The sequence below is a fragment of the Schistocerca americana genome, chromosome 2 (genome assembly GCF_021461395.2).
Source record: "Schistocerca americana isolate TAMUIC-IGC-003095 chromosome 2, iqSchAmer2.1, whole genome shotgun sequence".
In the NCBI taxonomy this organism is placed as follows: Eukaryota; Metazoa; Arthropoda; class Insecta; order Orthoptera; family Acrididae; genus Schistocerca; species Schistocerca americana.
The window spans coordinates 1,019,829,601-1,019,844,439 of NC_060120.1; the positions used below are offsets into that span (position 1 = coordinate 1,019,829,601).

Below are 14,839 nucleotides of genomic sequence, written 5' to 3' on the forward strand. Positions count from 1 at the left end.
CTAGTTCATTCATTTATAAAAGATTTTTTCAGTGGGCTGCTCGAATTTGTCCAAGCTGACTGCACCTTGAATACCTTTCTCCCCCTTTCATGCAAAATCTATTTTCCCTCTTGGGATGCTATAATAACTGAACCTAGCAATTTCAAGCGCAATTAAATCTTAAAATATATATACATTCATGCACTATCAAATGACTGAACATGCGCAATTGAAGGAAAAGCATGCCATGTTAGAATTCAATCCTTTGTTGTGATGCATTTTGTTTTGTTTTAAAATAAAGCACAACAACCAGTTTTTTCCAAATTCTCCACTGACTTGGGATAGCTCTGTGTTTTGAGCCATTGAGCTAGTAGTCCCTGGATTCAGGAGGTAGGATGGTTTGAATCCAAGTGCCAGCAACCATGAGAATGGTTTTCTGTGGTTTCCCATTTTCAGTTTAGGCAAATGCCGAGGTTGGTCCTTTACTATAGCCCACAGCCAACTTCTTCTGAATATCTATGTTTCCTAACAGATTCCAGTTTCCTTAAAGATGCAGACCCTCTATTGAAATGAAAAGAGCTGGATTGAAGGTAAGCAAAGGATCTCTTTGGAGACTCCCAGCACTAAAAGCCATACGATAAATAAATTCTCCTCATTTTGACTCATGCATCTGTCTGCTGTGACATTCTTTGATGCAGAAAATGATCTTTCTTACATTTCAAGAAGTGACAGATGCATATTTGTATGAGGAAATTTGGGAAAGTGCAAGTTTGAATACTTCCAGATCCTTTGCACTTTCATTTAGCTTCTCTGTTGAACAGAGATCTCTTTATTCCAAAAGCCCTGTCAGTAATAATTATGGTGCACCAAAAAACTTGTACTTGTGAATTCCTGATCATTTCCTCAGCTCACATTCTACATCCAGACTGAAAGAAGAAGAGTGTAAAATGACCTTCAAGGGTGAAGGGAGATTGGAGCATGACTGCTTCTTAGCAGATTGCCAAAACGCAGCACTCATACATAGCGAGATTATATCTCCATTTGGTGAAAACACCAAGATCATTTTGAATAACATGGTTTTTCATTCTTTTTAGATATTTTCAAAATAGATTAAAAACATGAGTCATTTTAAAGTCCTCTTTAACAAATTGGACTTCCCTAGCCCCCTTTGCTTTGTTGGACAGTACCATATCCTTCATTGCTTGTCATATGTCACATACAAAGTTGAAGATTCTAGTCCTTCATCAAGCAGACAAAAGTACAAGGATGTCACCCATGTCCTCCATATGAAGCTATACTACAATCCTGAGCTGCAGATCGATGATGAGTGCTTTTCATTCAGGGAAACTGAAGATACTCCCCACAATCCCAAAGTTTTGATGAGAGATGCTACCTTCGATGTTTATCACAGTAAAAAGGGCGTGGCAACATGACTAGAATGTGAGGCTCTGCCAGTGGTGCCATACACAGGATCACCGACAAGATCTAGATCCATGGTGCTGCAGCTGGCTCCAATAATAACATCTGAAACAGTGGGGCAATTTCTCCAGGAGAGAGAGCAACGCTACAAGCCATGTTGCAAGCCATGTTGCAAGCCATGTGGCATTGCAGTTAGCATTGACAACTGGCCTGTCATGGGTCACCATTTCAAACCTGACCACCTGCTATTGCTTGTCACTGAGTATTTAACAATTGTGGAAGGCTCTCAAAACTTCTTCTGTATTTAATGTTTGTATATTCTGGAATATTTGATGTTTGTATAAATAGCCAAACCCTCCATCCAGGAGTTCATTTATGTTTTGGTTGTGCATTGGTGTTCATAATAAACATGATTTCAGTGCTTAAGTGTCATACTTCATTGATTACCCTGCTTTGAAATTTAGACTTTATTCTGGTCACAATGTATCAATAATATCAAACTACAAGAGCATTGCATAAAATCTGTCATCTTCAGTGCAGTAAGGTGGTCAATGTGAATAAGTTTGGTAACTGCTTTTTGTCTTTGACTATCTGTGGCTACAATAGCCTAAAAATTATTATATGCACTTCCATGTATGATACGTTTACATGTTTTGTGACAAAATTGTTATTTCCTTTCAAACAAAAAGATTTTCTAACTTAGTCCACATCTATATGGAACATTTCATTTGGGATATGTGGAAGGTACATTAGCATATCTTTTTTCTTTGTAATATGTATTGTGTATTTTTGTTTTCTGCCTTGTTACTTTCTTCTGGATGTTCTCACTATGTATGCATGTAATGAAAAGTACATGTAATCTGAAGAATTGGCTATAATAAAGCTTAATGAAATGTGGGTGCTGGATTTGCCCAATTCTATCTACAATATGGTAGCTAAAACAAATCTGTCAGCAATGTTTTGACCATTCAGACACAACCAAAATATTTTTATGCCATTTTCTACAGTGTATAAGATGTGGGTCCACCACTTTGCACCAGAAATGAAATTGCAATCATGTGTGCAGGCACCAAAAAAGGGCAAAGTCAATTGCAGCTAATAGAAAGCTTATGAGCAATGTTATCTGGGATGCAAAAAGAGTCTATTTATAATCTTGCAAATGGTAGAGCATTACCTCACTATGCAACTGTTCTGCATCAACTCAATGCAGAAGAGAAACAGAGAGATGAGACCTGAATTGCAAAAGTGCTTGGGCAATAGGAAATTTGATAGAACTGAAATAAGATTTGTTCAAACACCCACTCTATTCAACAGATTTGTCACACTGTGATGTCCATATATTCCCTCATCGAAACAAATTTATGACTGTAAATGTTTTGCATCCAGTGGGTATTTTGTGGAACCTATGGAATCATTAATCAGGAATGGAATTTATTATCAAGAAATACATAGGCAAAGTACATAGACCAAAAAGAGAACTACATCAAAAGTAAGTGTATATTTTCTCTATATTTACTGCCTTGCTAATTTTTAACTATGCCCTTGTAGTTGTTAAAGCTGTACACGTACTGGTGCTGTGAGTTGATTAAGATATTAGAATTCATTTTTGTTATATGGACATATGATGGCTGGCAGTAACTTTTCAAGCTGTAGGGAGCGAATAAATAATGCTTTTCATGGTCTATGTGGTCAACTTATATCATAAAGGGGCAGGCAGTGTTAGAAAGGTTGAGTTGTGCAACTACATATGTTGTATCGCAGTCCACAAAAGTTGCATTTACTCCAAAAGATGAACAACACTGAATGCAGATAAACTGTAAATGTGATACCGACCACAATTTATGATTTTTCCTCCATATTGTCATTCATTTCCTATTTCCTTGATACTAAGGATACATTTACTGCTGTATTTACTGAATGTTTGAATTACAGTTTTAATGATATTTTACAGTAAGATTTACATCATTAATCTGTATTGGTTTTTATGTACAATAATGCTAACATACAATTTCACATCAGGTTTTGTGCTGCATTTTATTTGTGGCCTTTTACACATTTTTTATCAAACAGAGATACATTGCACATCACAAAAAGCTCTTTGTATTGGACAAAAGTGAATGCTGCCACTAGCACAAGAGTTGTAACTATTTACTAGTAATGCCAAGTGCTTGGCCCTTTGGTCAATTACTTATTTACAACCAGTCAATGAGTTCAGCTTAATATTCTGTCGTGTGATTCAAATGACGGCAAGTGCTTTGGCGATATGATGAGACTGTGTTTTGAGGTATTCTTGGCTTCTGTTCTCCTCAGGGACACCTGGGAAAAAAAAGTTGTAAAGGCACAGATAAATTATGAGTTTAATTACTTAATAGGTTTAAATTCACTTCATGCAAAGCGTTAGTTAAAATTACTTATTTCCCTACCAATATGCCTCTGAAGAAAATCCAGTATTAGATGATTATTAACCCTTATTGCAGTTAAAGCATTTATCTTCTTCATGGTGAGATTGAGCCAGTAGCCTAGGAGAAAAGGCGTATCTGACTGACTTTCATGTGTTGTTGCTCTGTAACATAACATCCATCTTGAATAAAATCATTTTCTCAGCTCTGTAGTTGGCTTTATGCATTTCCTTATAGTGTTCTCTTTGGTAATAAATTACAATAAATAAAGTAATGAGATCAAATATTTGATGTAAGTAAGCAATTTAGAGTTGCATTGAATTGATAGATAAGTTTGCATTTTCCTTCTCTGTAATGTTTTACTAAGCTTTACCTATTTCTATTGAGGAACTTTAGACTTTCTAGTATGACTTTTAGAAATGCTTACAACAGTAATCATAGCGTTTGAAACTTTATATTCCTTCTTCATAGAGAAAATGGAATTTGTTAAGGAAGTTTGGAAAGGGGAAGCAAGCACCTCAGATTCTACATTAGCAGGGACCGCCTTTTGTGTCTCAGTGAGTAGGAGGTGAAATACAATAAACTTGTATGTACTGTGTCAGGAACAGTTCAGATATGATAGAAGGCACAGAGTTAGAACCAAACATGTATTAAAAGAAGAAGAGAAATGAAAGTGGAAAGAATAATGTAATTATTGTTGTTATCAGAGGGTACATCCAGAGGGTGGTGGAATGAGGGCAGTGGTTCTCAACCTCGGGACTCCAGTAGGACTCACTTCACCTGTTTTGGAGAAACTTGTTTCGTCTGGTGTCAAGAGGAGGCAAATTCAAAAGGGTAATCATCATTAGTTCAAACATATGGTGACTGATGGTACCCCTTAGGGAAATGGCAAAAAGGGGCACAAAGGGACACCCGGTGCACTTTGTGTGTATGCCTGGGAGCCTCATTCAACATGTTGAAGAGGTTATTCTGGCAGCCAATCAGGGAACATGGTGCAACCAACTGCAGATTGTTCCTCACATCGGAACAAATGATGCCTGTTGTCTGGGCTCCAAAGTCACACTTGGCATTCCAATGAGAGGCAGAGAAGGTTGAGAAGATCAGCCTTGCGCATTGAGTTTCGACAAAGCTCACAGTTTGCAGCATTGCCCCAGAACTGATGGCGGCCACTTGGTTCAAGTCAAGTGGAAGGACTGAGCCAGAGACTTCAAAGGTTCTGTGATAAGCTAGGCTACGACTTTCTGGACTTGCGCTATAGGGTTGAGAATGGGATGGTCCCCCCTAAATGGGCCAGGTCAACACTACACATCAGAGACTGCTACTCTGATAGCTGACTGTGTGTGGGGTGCACACAACGGTTTTTTAGATTAGGTGACTCTCCATCCAATCCAGATAATGATTTCTGTAGGAAACCTAGAAGTATCAGTGTAAGGACAAAAAAAATGTCTCCCACAGGTGAGAGCATTGAAATCCTAAAGGCTAACTGCTGAAGCATTTGCAACAAAGTGCCAGAGGTTCAAGCACTCCTGAAAAGCAGTGAAGCTCATATAATACTAGGTAAAGAAAGCTGATTGAAACCTGACATTAATATCAGTGAGAGTTTTGGGGAAAACTGAAGTGTGTACCAAAAGGATAGGCAAATGGGAAATGGAGGTGGTATACATATTAAATCCAGTAAACAAAAAACTCAAAGCCACCAAGATAGAAATAGAAGCTGTATGTGAGACTGTTTGGGCAAGATTCAGTATGAGGGGTGGGCACAAAATGATAACTCAATCCTTCTATCACCCAACAGGCTCTTCTCTTGATGTAGCCAAAAACTTTAGAAAGAAACCTCAATTCACTTGTATGTAAGTTCCAAAATCATACTTCAATCATCAATGGAGACTTTAATTATCCAACAATCAATTAGGAAAATTCCAGTTATGTTAGTGGTAGGCAAGGTAAGACATTCTATGAACATCTCTAAAGGCTTTAAGAAACATCTCTAAATGCTTTCTCTGAAAACTACCTAGAATATATAGTTTGGAACCACACTCATGCTACAAATATATCAGTTCTAATAGCAACAATTAGACCTGACACCTTTGAGGATGCCCACATCAAATCTGGTATCAGTGATCAAGGCATGGTTGTGGCAACAGTGATTACCAAAGTACAACTAAGACAAGCAGAAAGATACATATGTGTTCAGTAAACCAGATAAAAAATCAGTAGTATCATATCTCAATTAGGAACTTGAAACTTTCAGCACAGGGCACAGGGATGTAGAGGAACTGTGGCTCAGGTTTAAAAGAATAGTTGACTATGTACTGGATAAATATGTTCCAAGTAGAACAGTTCGTAAAATAAAGTATAGGGCTGTAAATAGAGAGATGTTAAATGAAACATGTTTGGCTGTCAAGACAGCAATGCATGAAGCTTTCAATGACCACCATAGCAGAATATTGTCAAATTATCTTCCACAACACACAAAGAATTTCTTATCATATGTCAAGGCTGTTAGTGGCACCAAAGTTAATTTCCAGTTGACAGTGAATGAAACAGGAACTGAAACTGAGGCTAACAATGCAAAAGCTGAAATGTCTAACTCCATTTTCAAATGTTCCATTACAAAAAAAAAATGAAGGGGTACTGCCCCACTTTAATCCTTGTACCACTGTAAAGATGAATGAAATAAGTATTAGTGTCAGTGGCATTGAGAAACAACTGAAATAATTAAAAGTGAACATAGCTGCAGGTCCCGATAGAATCCCTGTCAGTTCTATACTGAATCTGCACTGAGTTAGCTTCCTCTTCTATCTATAATCTATTGTAGATCCCTGGAACAAAAGACCATGCCCAGATCTTGGAAAAAGGCACAGTTCATACTGTCTACAAGAAAGGTAGTAGAAGAGATCCACACAAGCACCGTACAATATCCATGACACTGATTTGTTATAGAGTACTAGAACATATTCTGAGCTCTAACATAATGAAGTAGCTCACACAGAATGACTTCCTCCATGCCAAACAGCATGAATTCCAAAAACGTTGATCATGTGAAATCTAACTCACACTTTTCTCACACAACGTACCGAAAGCTTTCGATCAAGGCAACCAGGTAGATGCTGTATTTCTTGATTTCCAAAAATCATTTGATTCAATACCATACCTATGCTTCTTGTCAAAAGGGTGATCATATGGGGTATCAAGTCAAATTTGTGACTGGAGTGAGGACTTTTTGGCAGGAAGGACACAGCATGTTATCTCGGATGGTGAGTCATCGTCAGATGTAGAAGTAACTCCCCAGGGAAGTGTATTGGGGCCTTTGCTGTTCATGCTGTATATTAATGGCCTTGCAGTCAACATTAATAGTAACCTCAGACTTTTCACAGATGATTCAATTATCTAGAATGAAGTACTATCTGAAAGAAGCACTATAAATATTCAGTCAGATCTTAATAAGGTTTTAAAGTGGTGTAAAGATTTGCAACTTGCTTTAAATGTTCAAAAATGTAAAATTGTGCACTTCACAGAGCAAAAAATGTAATAGCCTGTAACTATAACACCAATGAGTCACTGTTGGAATCAGCCAACACATACAAATAACTGGGTGTAATAGTTTGAAGGGGTATGAAATGGAATGATCACATACGCTCCATCATGGGCAAAGTAGATGGTAAACTTAGATTTATTGGTAGAATACTGGGGAAGTGCATCCAGTCTGCAAAGGAGATTGCTTACAAATCACTCGTACAACCAGTTCTAGAATTCTGCTCAAGTGTGTGGGACGTGTACCAAATAGGATTAACAGGAATGTATACAGGTTTGTTTGATCCATGGGAGGGTGTCACAGAGACACTAAAAAAACTCAACTGGCACACTTTTGAAGACAGACATAAACTATCCCAAGAAAGTCTATTAACAAAGTTTGAAGAATCAGCTTTAACTGATGACTCTAGGAATCTGCTACAAACCCCTACATTTCACTACACAGCAATCAGGAGGATAAGATTAGAATAATTGCAACATGCACAGAGGCATTCACATAATCATACTTCCTGCACTCCATATGCGAATGAAATGGGAAGAAACCCTAATAACTGGAACAGTGAGATGTACTCTCTGCCATGCACTTCACAGTGATTTTCAGGGTGTAGATGTATAAACAGAAAGCATTAGATTATGTTTCATTTTTAATCAACTGTGAGGGAGATTCCAATTTAAAAAAGTCTTGAGATCTAGCACTCAATTAAGATTTTACCAGCCACCACATTCACCAGAACTGGGAAACTCTGAGACAATGTGCATTTAATAGAAAATCAGTGTGGGCTCTGAAAAACAAAAGAGCATCAAGGGTGCAGTCAGTATCTGGAACAGAAGTCAGTTAACGGTAATGATGTGAGACCAACAGTAGTCCATAAGCAATGAGTACACATAAAAGCAGAACTTGCAGCACCTGATGAAGATATCTGGGTTGGCTGTCAAAATATTGAGCATAAAATGGAATCAACAACTTGGTTGAACACCCAGAAGCACACCATCAACCAATAACACCGAGAAAACCTGAAGGAAGAATCACTGGAAAGTACTACACCTAGTGGAGATGGTTTTCCGATTACTGTCCTACACTCGTACTCTCTGCTGCAAATATCACTTTGCCCTGAAGAAAAATGATCCTAATCCTACTCCTAATGATCCAACTCCCCAAGACACTATCCAAATTGAACCCTGCCTGGAACAGTTGCGTCCTCCGTCACAGCGGGACCCACCTCCTCTTCCTCAAAATCACTCTCTCCAAACCTTCGAGGAATTTCTCACTTCCGGCCTTGCCTCTCAATCCTTCTTAAAAAACCTTAATCCTACTCCCAACATCACCACCGCTGAAGCCCAGGCCGTCCGTGATCTGAAGGCTGACCGATCCATCGTCATTCTTCCGGCGGACAAGGGTTCCACGAGAGTCGTACTTGATCGTCAGGAGTATGTGGCTGAGGGACTGCGTCAGCTTTCAGACAACACCACATACAAAGTTTGCCAAGGTAATCCCATTCCTGATGTCCAGGCGGAGCTTCAAGGAATCCTCAGAACCTTAGGCCCCCTACAAAACCTTTCACCTGACTCCATCAACCTCCTGACCCCACCGACACCCCGCACCCCTACCTTCTACCTAAAATACACAAACCCAATCATCCCGGCCGCCCCATTGTAGCTAGTTACCAAGCCCCCACAGAACGTATCTCTGCCTACGTAGATCAACACCTTCAACCCATTACATGCAGTCTCCCATCCTTCATCAAAGACACCAACCACTTTCTCGAACGCCTGGAATCCTTACCCAATCTGTTACCCCCGGAAACCATCCTTGTAACCATTGATGCCACTTCCCTATACACAAATATTCCGCACATCCAGGGCCTCGCTGCGATGGAGCACTTCCTTTCACGCCGATCACCTGCCACCCTATCTAAAACCTCTTTCCTCATTGCCTTAGCCAGCTTCATCCTGACCCACAACTTCTTCACTTTCGAAGGCCAGACATACCAACAACTAAAGGGAACAGCCATGGGTACCAGGATGTGAGTCCAGATCATGAAGATGTCATCAATAAATCTGTACCAAACTTTGGGTTTGCAGGCCTGGGTAACCAAGAAGGCTTCCTCTAAGTGACCCATGAATAGGTTGACGTACGAGGGGGCCATCCTGGAACCCATGGCTGTTCCCTTTAATTGTTGGTATGTCTGGCCTTCAAAAGTGAAGAAGTTGTGGGTCAGGATGAAGCTGGCGAAGGTAATGAGGAAAGAGGTATTAGGTAGGGTGGCAGGTGATCGGCGTGAAATTTTGTGTGTGTGTTTTTGTGTTTGTTTGTGTGTCTATCAACATGCCAAGGCTTTCGTTTGGTAAGTTACATCATCTTTGTTTTTAGATATATTTTTCCCACGTGGAATGTTTCCCTCCATTATATTCATATATCGTCTCTGGCAGCCAGAAAGAGTAGACGTGTGTGTGTGAATCATGTTGGTGTGTGTGTGTGTGTGTGTGTGTGTGTGTATTTTTTTCCTGGAGAAGGCTTTGACCAAAAGCAGTAATGTGTAACAGTCTTTTCATTGTGCCTGTTTGCAACTGAACAAGTCATCTTTATGATGAGTAGCCATCTTTCCTAATGTTGTTTAGTTTATTTGTTTAATTTATAGCAGAGAAACCTTATTTACAGTGAACTAAATACTTCCGATTGCAATTTTTTCTTCTTCCGCTTTCAACACTACCGCTGCTACAAAATCCACCATTTCCATTCACAAACAGTTCCTTTCACTCATTAAACAACCATTTTGCTAGTTCTAAAAACTTTCGCTTTATGTCCATTTCCGTTTCTCCCACATCACTAATCATTTTTAGCTGCTTCCCACAGGTTTTAACGTAATTATTTCTTCGTCAGACAATTGTTAGCCTCAGTTTCATAATCTGCCACCACAAAAGCACTCCTTTTAATACATTTGCACGCAGTTTTTTCGAAATTTTCCCGAATTTCTCCACCCTTTAACATGTTTTGGAGGCAACACAACCACCTAACCTTTGTGCACATCGTTGTTTACAAACCCAAGTTCACCACAGGATCAACATAGCTCAGCTTTTACCAACCCTTTTTCGCCTTTTTTCACACCAGATCTCCAGTTGCTTTATCTCTCCCCATATATTTTTATTTTCATTTTCATTTCAGCCTCATGTCACACTTTCCACCTTCTAATACCATGTCACCCTCACAACATCCCCACAACGACCCCATTAAGTTTTATTTACATTCCCTCCGCAAACATGCCTTCGCCCTAGGCAGATTACGCTCCCATATTTTATTTTCCCAGGCCTGCCTGACATTTGGCAATACCCCCAAAGGCCTTACACTTAAAGTTCCCATCTCTGGCTGCAACCCTTCTTTCCATCAGTCCCTATACCAATTCCAAATTGAACAATCCATTGCCCTCACCCACCTAATCCTTCACCTACACATCAACTCAGCCAATGAACACACCCGTCAACCCCTATCCTTAATAAAAGTCCTCAATCTTTCCTCTCCCACATCCACACCGGCTGTTCAGAGCACCCTCCTACAGGCCAACCGCAAATTAGAACAGCATGCCACCCTCCACCTCAAAAAGCTATCCAATCTCCTGGTTTCCCACCTCCGGAAAGGCAACTCACTCACCCTTCACAACCTTTCCAGCAAACCTCAACCTCCTCTCATTGCACACAGACACAGTCTCTCCCATCTACTCAATCTCCCACTTCCTGCTCCACTCCCCCCAAAACCTCAAAATTCAAATCAACACAATCTGGAACCACAACACCCATATTCAGTAGTTAACCTTTCCTCCAAACCACTCTCCCAATCCGAAACCTCTGTCCTATCCAAAGGCCTCACCTTCAGCCCCACTCCCAGATTCAACCAAACAGCCCTCGTCAAAGATTTACTGTCCTACACTCGTACTCTCTGCTGGAAATATCACTTTGCCACGAAGAAAAATGGTCCTAATCCTACTCCTAATGATCCAACTCCCCAAGACACTATCCAAATTGAACCCTGCCTGGAACAGTTCCGTCCTCCGTCACAGCGGGACCCACCTCCTCTTCCTCAAAATCACCCCCTCCAAACCTTCCAGGAATTTCTGACTTCCAGCCTTGCCTCTCAATCCTTCTTAAAAAACCTTAATTCTACTCCCAACATCACCACTGCTGAAGCCCAAGCTATCCGTGATCTGTAGGCTGACTGTTCCATCGTCATTCTTCCGGCGGACAAGGGTTCCACGACAGTAGTACTTGATCGTCGGGAGTATGTGGCTGAGGGACTGCGTCAGCTTTCATACAACACCACATACAAAGTTTGCCAAGGTAATCCCATTCCTGATGTCCAGGCAGAGCTTCAAGGAATCCTCAGAACCTTAGGCCCCCTACAAAACCTTTCACCTTACTCCATCAACCTCCTGACCCCACCGACACCCCGCACCCCTACCAGATTCAGATTCAGATTCAGATTCAGATTCTTTATTAGTCATTCAGCATTGTTACATGCAATAGACTTCGTCAGTTCACTTAACCTATTAATTTTACAAAAAATTTTTTTTTACACATTTAAGTTGATATTAGGCATTTCTAAAAATTCTTCTAATGAATAGAATGGATTGGTTAACAAGAAGTTATGAACATTGTCTTTAAATAATTTTTCAGGCTTGATTGACCCATTTTTAGACAATTTGTTATATATTTTAATTGTCATATACTTATGACTATTGTTAGTTTTGGCTAATCTATTTTGTGACAACAGCAGAGAAGTACACGTCCTTGTATAGTAGCCATGTCTTTCATTTGTTACACTTAAATTAGGTAGTTCAGCAAGTATGTAGTTAACACTGTCAAGAATACATAAATTAATTACTGATAAAATTCTATATTTAGTGAACAATGGTTTACAATGTGTTCTATTATCTACCTTAGCCATTACTCTGATTGCTTTCTTCTGGATCACCATAATTTCATTTATTTTTCTGCTGTTTCCCCAGAGTATTAACCCATACCTTAAAACAGATTGAAAAAAGGCAAAGTACGCTGTCCTTACGTACTCAAATGTCACACAACACATCAGTCTCTTCAACAAATATATAACTCTTGACAACCTAACCACTATGTGATCAACATGAGAGTTCCATGTTAGACTGTTGTCAAGTACAATACCTAAAAAACTTTGCCTTTTGTTTTTCTATTTTTGTAGTCTTTGATAGACTGAACCACATATTCTAGGTCTTTTCCTCATTTAATAGCAGTCCATTGGCATTAAACCATGATGTTGCATTTTCTTTTGCCAATTTCATATCACTTACAAGGTTATCAAGTACATGGTTTACAGATAGAAAAGTTGTGTCATCTGCATACATATATGTCTTTACATCTATATTTCCTGGTAAGTCATTTATGTGTACAAGGAAAAGAAGTGGTCCCAATTTAGATCCCTGTGGCACTCCATGTTGAACCTCGAGTATGTTTGACAGATGACTTCCTGAACTCACCACCTGGTTCCTTTTATTGAGGTATGATTTGATGAGTTTTAAACTTTTATCACATATTCCATAGTACTCAAGTTTAGAGAGCAGAAGTGAGTGGTCAACACAGTCAAAAGCTTTGCTCAGATCACATAAGGTTACCTGTGCGTGCGCATGGTCCTCAAATGCTGCTAGAATGTCTCTGACTAAGAGCTCTATGGCATGTATAGCTGACCTTCCTTTTCTGTAACCAAACTGTGATGCACTTAACATACCATTTAGTTCTAGGTACTCATACATCTGCTTATATATTATGCCTTCAAAGACTTTTCCTAGTACTGGAATTAGTGAAATTGGTCTGTAGTTTGCAGGATCTGATTTGACACCCTTCTTAAAGACTGGAGTTACCTTGGATAGTTTGAGAGGATCAGGAAAAAACCCTTCTATGAGACACAGGTTTATAGAATATGTTAATGGTGCTGCAATGTAATGTATGATTTCTTTCAATAGATTGTTTGACATATTAAAAATATCTGTACTGTATGAATTTTTCATTTCTTTGACTATTTTAAGAACTTCATGTTGGCATACCTCTCTGAAGTGTTTCAATGATGATCCGGCCCTATTATGATTTAGGTTTGCTCTCTTCAGATAATCTATATATGTTACATTGGGTTTACTGATCAGCTTTTTGATATCATCAGCACAGCTTACAAAATATTTATTGAATGTATCTGCTGGTATTGGGACTGTCTTGTCGAAGTTTCTGACTTCACCTTTAACAGTATTAATTACTGACCAGGCTGTTTTGCATTGGTTTTTGCTATTTTTTATGAAATTTGTGTTGTATCTTAGTTTCGCTAATTGCAACTCTTTCTTATACAGTTTCTTAGTGATTTTTTCAAGATCCTTAATTTCATTAGAATTGTTTACTTTGGCAAGGCACTTCAACAGCAGTGGCTTATTTTTTAGATTCTCCAGTTCTTTGGTGTACCAAAATTTACCTTTTCTTGTTTTATGGTATTTCTTTTGAACAAGATGGGCTTTTAAAATACCTGTTAAGTAATTGTGGAATGTTTCATAAACTGTTTGGGCACTGGAATCACAGTTTTGAAATAATTTGTCCCAGTTTGTTATGCTCAACTGGTGTGTTAGTTTTATGAGATTGTGTTTTGTTAATATTAAGGTATTAGATTTTGTTAACTTTTGTCCAGCCTTGCTCTCATCTCCTTTTATAAAATGTCTTAACTTTACTGTTAACATGGAGTGGTCTGAGAAAACAAACTCCTTTACCTTGGTGGAGTACATATCACGAGCACAGTTGACAAAAGCATTATCCAAGCACGCTTGTAGTCTTGTTGGTTCTGAATTTACATGATGGAAGTTGTGCTGCCTCAGCATATTCAGTAACTTATTTACACTGGGTTTGTTACATGTTACATCAAAGCTTGAATTAAAGTCTCCCCCAATTACAGTTACATACTGTTTCCATTTCGTTATGTAGCAGAGTACACTGTCTAAATTATCTAAAAAAGTTTTATCATCTGAGTCAGGGGAATGGTAGATACATACTATGATAAGTTTCATTATATCACATATGATCCCGGTAATTTCAAAGTGTTTCTCTACACATGCCCAACCAAGATCTAGTTCTCTACACTCTATTTCATTTGAAACATAGATAACAGTACCACCATTACGGTACTGAGATCTGCAAAAACTGTTTCCATATTTATAACCTTCTGGTACATAGTATTGTATTTGTTCTGGTTTAAGCCAATGTTCTGATATACATAAGAAAGAATACTTATTCTGTGGCAATGACCTTCTTCCTAAAATTCACAAACCCAATCATCCCAGCCGCCCCATTGTAGCTGGTTACCAAGCCCCCACAGAACGTATCTCTGCCTACGTAGATCAACACCTTCAACCCATTACATGCAGTCTCCCATCCTTCATCAAAGACACCAACCACTTTTTCGAATGCCTAGAATCCTTACCCAGTCTGTTACCCCCGGAAACCATCCTCGTAAC

General features: G+C 39.1%; 1 protein-coding gene across 1 annotated transcript in view; it reads right to left on the reverse strand.

The window, feature by feature from the left end:
- Positions 1–3,413: 3,413 nt before the first annotated feature.
- LOC124594868 (platelet-activating factor acetylhydrolase-like) overlaps positions 3,414–14,839 on the reverse strand; it is a 94,731-nt gene continuing 83,305 nt past the window's right edge. Inside the window, exons 9-10 of the mRNA XM_047133337.1 lie at positions 3,822–3,961; positions 3,414–3,714 (exon numbers count right to left, since the gene is read on the reverse strand). Of these exons, the coding sequence (XP_046989293.1) occupies positions 3,635–3,714; positions 3,822–3,961 (220 nt within the window). The 3' untranslated portion in view covers positions 3,414–3,634. The remainder of the gene's footprint in view (positions 3,715–3,821; positions 3,962–14,839) is intronic.